This window comes from Pygoscelis adeliae, unplaced genomic scaffold (genome assembly GCF_000699105.1).
Source record: "Pygoscelis adeliae isolate BGI_AS28 unplaced genomic scaffold, ASM69910v1 Scaffold117, whole genome shotgun sequence".
NCBI lineage: Eukaryota > Metazoa > Chordata > Aves > Sphenisciformes > Spheniscidae > Pygoscelis > Pygoscelis adeliae.
In genome coordinates, this window is record NW_008825270.1 from 3,916,520 (window position 1) to 3,924,638 (window position 8,119).

At 44.3% G+C, this 8,119-nt stretch overlaps 1 protein-coding gene across 1 annotated transcript in view; it reads right to left on the bottom strand.

Annotated features, from left to right (window-relative positions):
• Positions 1-8,119, bottom strand: part of SYT13 (synaptotagmin XIII) — an 18,838-nt gene that overhangs the window by 3,497 nt on the left and 7,222 nt on the right. The window contains exons 2-4 of the mRNA XM_009329693.1: positions 5,690-5,912; positions 3,631-3,765; positions 1,791-2,104 (exon numbers count right to left, since the gene is read on the bottom strand). Coding sequence (XP_009327968.1) covers positions 1,791-2,104; positions 3,631-3,765; positions 5,690-5,912 — 672 coding nt within the window. The remainder of the gene's footprint in view (positions 1-1,790; positions 2,105-3,630; positions 3,766-5,689; positions 5,913-8,119) is intronic.

Sequence of the window (8,119 nt, forward strand, 5' to 3'; positions counted from 1 at the left end):
GTGGGAGAATTACTGGGAAGGTAGGAATGAAATTTCTGCAGCTCATGGCTTTTCAAGGAAATGTCAGACTTTAAACAAAGCCCAGTAACTTTGTTCCTGAATGGATGCTGTCAAAAATAGCTCCTCTTTTTTGATCAGCTCTTCCTCATTCCCTCCCGCTCTGGTTCTCGATGAATGATGCAGGATCTGTATATAAGCTATCTGTGCAATGGTTGGCTCTCTCAGGTCCCAGATGACGCAAATTCAGCTTTCACTGCACATCCTCAGCTCAAACTGGGGCACTGTTCAGCAGTACTGTTAGTGTTAACCTTGCGCTGTCAGCCTGGTTACTGAAGAAATGAACGCTGCCCTGTTTCTATGCATAGTTGTGAAGCTGGACCAAGGCGGGGTACCCAGTATGTCAGGACTCTATCAGGTGTACTTGAGTGACAACTGACCATCGCTGTGAAGAGGCTGTTCCTTGGGTATTGCTTACAAAGCAGATACTACAGTAGATTAGGGGGGTGGGGTAGCTCCATCTATGTCAGTTTAGGAATTTAAATCATTATATTGGAATAATTTCTTTTGGACATCTGTTTTTACAGCAGCAGACTGGGAACTCATTTCAATTTACAGCTATTAGGCAAATATTTAGCCTTGTGCTTGAATTTTATTAAACTGATTCAGACCACCCATTTATTTCTGCTGCCTCACTCTCTGCCAGAGGTTTTTTAGAGTGGCCAGCCCTATTAGCATTTAAGTGGCGATCAGATAAATTAGCATTATTGGAAATCAGAAATGCTAACTCTGTACTCTGTGTCTGTGGCCAACTCAGTGGAGACCCCTCACCCCTGATGGTGACAGGCAATAATTTATTTCAGCATGCTTAGCGACAATGCTGGTGGTGTTTTGCATTGCTCACGCTGTACCACACCAGAGCACAACAGGTACCTGTTTGTAGTGATGTACTAGTAGCAACAATAGCAGCACCCTGCTACCATGTTGTTAAGTGCATTGCTGCTGCTAGAAGAATAATCTAGTTCATGGCAGGGAAAAGGCTCCTGAGGAAATGTGCAATTAGGGTACATGAAGCATCCCCTGTACCTACTTCAAGTACTGTTGGAATCCTTCCCTCCATTTTCCCTGTCTGTGCAGCTGGGAAGGTGTGGATAAGGAAGGAAAGGGAGGTTTTGACGTTTAAGAAAACCAGCACAATGCAATGAGTGATATTTTGACATCTCCCAGAATGAATAGCACTGCTGGATTGATCCCAGTAAGGATAAGTGGTCTTCAGTCAAATATTTCATTCCCAACAATGTATTTCAGTCCTAGCTTAAGGCTCCCTGGGGTGCCACCGTATGCCCTACCCGCACCCAGCTCTGCAGAGTCCCTCCATCCTGCTCTGTAGGCACTCTCTGGTATTTCAGCTCTTGCCACCATGGCCCCGCATCGCTAATTCACAGAAACTCACGTAACTTTCTTTAGACATAGGCTTTGAATTACAGATATCAGTGTCAGATTGTCATGTAATTGAGGGAGTAGGAGAGGGAGTTTTGACACGTCTTAACTGCTGAGATCTGTAGATGGAAGGGCTGGGTTGATGGGGCTTTGATTGCTTTCTGAAATGGCTAGCTACAGACCAACACAGAGCAGTGCTGAGTCACCTCTGCAGTCACACATCACCCCTCTAAACCTGGCTCCAAACAAATAAAGCCACCCACTGACATGCAGCCGTCTTGGAAGAGGGCTTCTTTTGTCCAAACAATTAATCATTAGAGTTTCTGGACTACTGACACAGACTGAGTCCATACCTTCTCTGGGGTCTTTAGCCTTTCCCACTGGGCCATCCCAAAGGACTCCTCCACGTTAGCAAGGTTCAGTTTGAGTTGCCCCACAATGCTGTGTCTGGAGAACTTGTCGCAGTTTCTCAGGGTGAGAGTCAGCGTCCCCTCTGGCATCTCCTCCTCCACTAATGGGAATCGCAGGACCTCCTCCCAGAGGGTGTGAAGCACCTTCTTCTTCAGCTCTGTCTGGGCCTCAGCAGTACCGGACCTGCTCACCAGTGTGCCCAGTATGTAGCAATGGCAGCCAGCATCTTGGTCCCCACTCATTCTGCCATGCATAGCTGGAAAAGAAAGATTGATTGTAAGGACCTCTCACAAAAGACAGCCCTGAAATATCTGTGGCTAAATTGCTTATTTCATGAGAGCCATAAAATAAAACAGCTGCATAGACGTTGACCCCTGTTCCTGTTTGCACGGGGCAGACTAAGCTGTGAGCCCATGCTGTGGTGTTTTGTCCTTCTGCCACTGCAGAAGGATTCTGTTAGTGTTTGGGAGAGCAACAGCTGAGTTCAAGGAAACATGCTCTGTTGAAAGATGCAGAGCAGCAATGAAATGAGACACAGCATGGCACAGGAATGGGCAGCTCTCATTTGCTTTTACCCTGGCACACAAAGCAAGCTTCTTACAAAGGCTTTAAAAGTAGGATGGTCAGTCACAGACATCAGAGATGGGAGAGACATCCCTCTTGGCACACACCCAGCCCTGCAGGCCAGTGTGGGATATGTCTGTGTTATTACATTCTGCTTGTCCAACCTCTGGTAAATGATTCCTTCAGAAGCCACCCCACAGCCTAAAAGACCTGTGTCAAGAGACACTAATCCCTAATTTTATATCCCTTTTATCTTGAAAAGCCTAGAGTGAGAATGGCATTTCACACTCTTCAGTTGCATCAACAGAATTGCACTGCCTTCTCCGCAGCAAGAAGAACACGCCTTCCTCTGAGGGGTCATGAAACAGTATGGCTTTGTGGGCAAAACTGAAGTCCTTGCTGCAGCCAGTCCAAGGACAGGTGCTCCTGAGCTTCCAGGTCCCATGGTTCACAGGGATCTCCTGGTTTCTTGGGGGAGCAGATCTGGGGAACAGAGCTGGATCCTGCCCCAGTGGCAGTCTTGCTGCTGGCAGGTGACCCACAGCAGCGGCTGCCGTTTAACACCCTTTCAATTTTTGCTTCAGAGGGTGTGATTTGATTAGGTTTCCACAGAGATCTGCACTGTGCATGAATTATTCAGTCAGCTTATTTTACTTTCCCAGAGGAACAGATGATGCTCATGCCCTGAGCAGAGAAGCTGTTACAGTTGTCAGTTCCCACTTCAGAGAGTGACACAAAGCCTGGCCGTCTGGCCAGGTGCAGCCAGAGGGACCTTCCTCAGTGGCCTGCAAGATAAGTCTGTTATCTCCGCCTCAGCCTTTAATTTGACTTGAGGAGGAGACAGTAGGGAGTGGGTCAAGTTGAAGAATTAAAGTTACAGAGAGGAAGGAGATAGCAAGCCCCCCCCCGCCCCCAAAGGAAAAAATAAAAAGAAGACATTGTTTTGTACCATGTCTGGGACTGGAGGAGCCCATCCTGGTTCCTGACTTCTGCTTTTGAGCTGTGCAAACAATTGTTCCCAAGCCATGCCTCGCACGCTCACTTCAAGCAGTGACATTGCCAGGTATTTCTATTCTGCAAGCCCAGAACCAGTGAAACATCCAGTGGTCCTGGGGACACATGTTGATTTTAAGGTAGGAGGGGAACTCTCTGTAAAATCAACAGGTGTCTTGTACCCTCCAGATGGAGAAACACCTGTGGAAGATCTCTGCCCCTTACCTTCCAGAAGGGCCACACGCAGCTCGGCTTTTTGTTGATCATACGCAAGGGAGTAGCGCAGCTCAGGGGCCTGGTTACAGCTGGCTGCCCTCTCGGGGTTCAAGTGCTCTGTGACACACACGTCCTTTACTACACCTGGAACTGAAATAACCCCTTTAGCAAGCAGGTCTTCACCTTCTGAGGAGAACAAATCCACCCTGTCTTGACTTGACTTTTCTAAATGTCTTACTATTCCTGCACCTTGTATGCAGGAATATAATTTATGATGTTCCTTCTTCCTCCATCACCATATCTCCTTATTGCTCTGTTTTCTCACACTTTCAGCTTTTTCTGCAGCACTTGGACAAGCCTTCTGCTCTCTACCACTTTGTGCTCTAAGATGGTTCACACACTTGCTCTTTCACCTTGTGCCTAGGCCAAGGTATCTAAACTACATTCATTACTTGTTATATTGTTTTAAATTGTTTTTAACACGCGTTGGTGAATTAAATCTTGTGTTCTTTGGCATGAGAACTTGAGACTGCTTTTGAGCTGCCATGCAACTCTGCATTAGTTCAGACCTCTCTAAACTTTTTTTAATTTTAACAATACAGTCTTTGTAATGCAGAAGACATCTATTTCCATAGCGCTTGACCAGGTTGAAGATAATGAGCTTGGGAAGCTGTAAGGCAGTTTCTCCATGTGTGATTTTGAAGTTGAGTACATATTTCATACTGAAATAAAGCAAGTTGCAAGATTAAAAGGGAAGCCACAGCTTTTTGTCATCAAAAGCTGTTATCTGCAAGGTCAGGTCTGATTCACACAGAAAACAATAGTGGGATCAGCACATTTTCTCCTAAAAATCTCAGCCACAGTCCAGATCAGTTCAATGTGGCACTGAAAGGAGAATGCAACAATTCTTGCTTTATTTCAGCAACACTTGAATTATGAAATCAGGCACAGCAGGAAGCAAACTTGCTTGTGCCATTAGCAGTGCAGAGAGGCTCTTACACTAACACACTTACATAAAGCTTTAGCCTACATGCAGCCATCATCCTTCAGCCTCTCCACCCTATAATCTTCTCTCTGACACCTAAGGATGTGGCTCAGACAGTCTCTTCCTCCAATGCAGCTGCTTCCCATGGTACTTTCTTTTCCGTATTCACAAGTCTCAGGGTGGAGGGGTTAATGTAGCAATTGTCCTCCCAGAAGGACAAAAATATAATCTCAAGCGATTTTAAAAAACTAAAAAGAGTTCTCTCAAAAAAACCATGACAGATGGCATTGTGTCTCTGGCAAATCTTCAGGAAGGTTTTATTAATGTGGTAACCATAAGAGTCAATTATCCTGTTAAAAGACAGCTGTGAAGGTAAAAATCGGTATGGAAGCAACACAGACATGCTGCCAGATGTATATAATTAACATTGTGTTTTCTCTTAGGCTCCAGGAATCTTATGTTCCAGGCTTTGGCATGTTACCCTTTGGGCTGGCTGGAAAACAAGAATTCTGTTTGGCAAAAATGTCTGAGGTGTCAGCCTTTGGTTTCACTGCACATTAAAACAAGCCAAGACCATATCACCAAACCGGTGGAAAAAAAGCAGCAGAGAAAATAAAGTAGAAGCTTGAAGCCCTGCTGCCAATGTCCCTGACAAGGACAGTTGCTGGATAGCTAGCATTTGTCCTGGAGAAGATACTCTGCCTAGTTTTGGCCAGGTATTTCACCCACACGCTGGCAACTGCTCTCAGTAAAACTACAGTAAATACATGTTTTTCTGCAAAATGTCTACTTCCAGTGAGCCAGATTCTTCAACACAAAAGATATTTAGGTAAAAAAAAATTACAGCCAGACACAGCTACAGCTTTGTTATCTGAATGTCCTGATGAGCTCCATTACTACTTTCTATTAAACACATGCATTGAAGACAGAACTCACTTACAATGCTCATGATAAGAGAGCAAAAAGCACCCTATGTCTTCATTGTCACGTTTATTTCTCTAACTACAGTCACATTATGCTTAGAAGTATTACAGATCTACACCCAGAAAAGCAATTGTTAGTCTGAAGACCAAATGCTCCTACCGTTTTGAGGGAGAACAAACAGCTCCTCGTTGACTTGTATCTTCATCCTGTTCTCATCCAAACCAGTATGTTTTCCAGTAGCTGGTTCTTCTGTTGTCTTCAGGGAGTACTGTGTGTAGTTAACAATTTCAGGTGAAGTTACTACTGGTTTGGGGCCATAAATGTTGGGAAACTTCAGGAGTGCTCGAGGCTGGACTGGCTCTGCAGTTTTCTTAACGTTGAACTGAAAATTAAAACCTTGTTTATTACTTTGCACTAATTAGACTAATTCTTCCAATTCTCTCAATGTTAAATGAGCTGAGACAAAGGGAGAAAAGACGGTGCCTCTGGTCATTCTTACCGTCAATTGTTTCTTAGCCTATAGAAACCACTGCCTGTATGTCCAGAGATTTTCTTGCCAAAGCCAATACCCTTCTACTTGGTGTAGGTCTTTCCAGATTTACTCCTCTACAGATGTTTGGTTGCAACAAGGAAAAGATATGTTCTTATTGTTTGATTTTTCCTCTGTTCCTGCACCAGTTAAACCTTTCATAAGTCTGTATTTTCCCATAGCACAGAAATCAACCATGAAGTTCATTTTGCTATGATTGAGAGATGGTATTTTTTACCCTGATGTTTGAAGTCAAATCCAAGATCAAAAGGCTATAGCCACCCACAGATTTCAGAACATTTTACATTAATATGTAGTAAGCATTAGCAAGGCAAAGGCATGGATCATACAGTCACTTGGAGCAAGTACGACCATGGTGTAATAAGACAAAGGAGAACTGGTTGAACAAATGAGCCCTGCAATGGCATACCGAGAGTAGTTGATTCAGTGGTCATCTCAGCCTCTTGGACTACCTCTTGACTCTTTGGACCAGAGCTCCACCTGACCCTCAGACACACATTTCCCCTTTATTATACTGGGATTGAAATTTGGATTTATGTCTGAGTTTGTTCTTAACATTTCAATTCCCTGCTGAATTGTGAACATGGAACGAGCAGAAGAACCTGAAATGTAATGCTCAGGCAGCCCAAGCAAAGGTTGTCACAAAGCCATTACTGTTATCCCAAAACAATGAAAAATATTTTAGTGGAATATAACAGTCCTCTTTTCCTTACATCCCAAGAATCCTCTCTGCTCACAACTGAAATAATTCCTGATTCATTTATATTTGGATAGGAAACGAAAAGAAAGGAACAGGAAAGAACAGGAAAGAACAAAAGCTGACTAGCAAATGACCCTGACCATTGCAACAGATTTTATTAATGTTTCCAAAATACGAAGGACAAAAAGCAGAAGTAAAACTGCCGTTTTGGTTGATTATTGTGCAGTGGGATTCTGTCCAACCCCGCTGCCTGCCAACCTATTCTGTGTTAAATATAGATCGAGGGTGAGCCAGAAAGTGTTCATAATTATAATTAAAGTTTTTCATTAGTCTTATTGTTTCCTATTAATAATGAATGTAGATCTTATGCCAGTATCGGACAGCAGTAGTGAGCATACCTGTGGGAGGTGCGCCCAGGTAGAGAAACAACCTATTCTGTGTTAAATATAGATCGAGGGTGAGCCAGAAAGTGTTCATAATTATAATTAAAGTTTTTCATTAGTCTTATTGTTTCCTATTAATAATGAATGTAGATCTTATGCCAGTATCGGACAGCAGTAGTGAGCATACCTGTGGGAGGTGCGCCCAGGTAGAGAAACTCCTCCACTTACTGACAGAGCTCTGGGAGGAGGTGAGTAGGTTGAGGAGTATCAGGGAGAACAAGAGAGCGATAGACTACTGGAATAGCACCCTACCTTCCCTGAGACAGGCCCAACAGGCAGACAGGACACATGATACGGAGGATTCCCTATCCTCTCTCTGTCTGGCTGAAAACAGTGACTTAAGGGATAGGGGACAATGGTGACAAGTTCCTGCCCGGTGCAGCAGGCATGTCTCCTCTGTGACCACCCCACCTTCCCAGGTGCCCTTGCATAATGGGTATAAGGCTCTGCAAGTGGAACCGAACAATAACAAGGATGCTGGTTTGTCTAGCTTGGAGGTGTCGCTGAGGTTCAGGTGGCCTACACCCTGCGTCAAAACTGCTTCCATAAAGAAAAAAAGATGTGTCATTGTCATAGGAGTCTCTCTTCTGAAGGAAACAGAAGGCCCAATATGCAGACTGGACGCACTTCTTAGGGAAGTCTGCTGCCTCCCTGGAGCCCGGGTTAAAGATATGAAGAGAAAGCTTCCTACCTTGGTACATCCCTCAGATTATTATGCATTATTGATTTTTCAGGTAGGCAGTGAAGAAGTTGCAACAAGAAGTCTGAGGGCAATCAAGAGAGACTTCAGGGCCTTGGGACGACTGGTTAAGGGATCAGGAGCACAAGTAGTATTATCCTCTATCCTTCCAGTTGCAGGGAATGATGAGGGAAGAAACAGGAAGAGCCAGCAGATC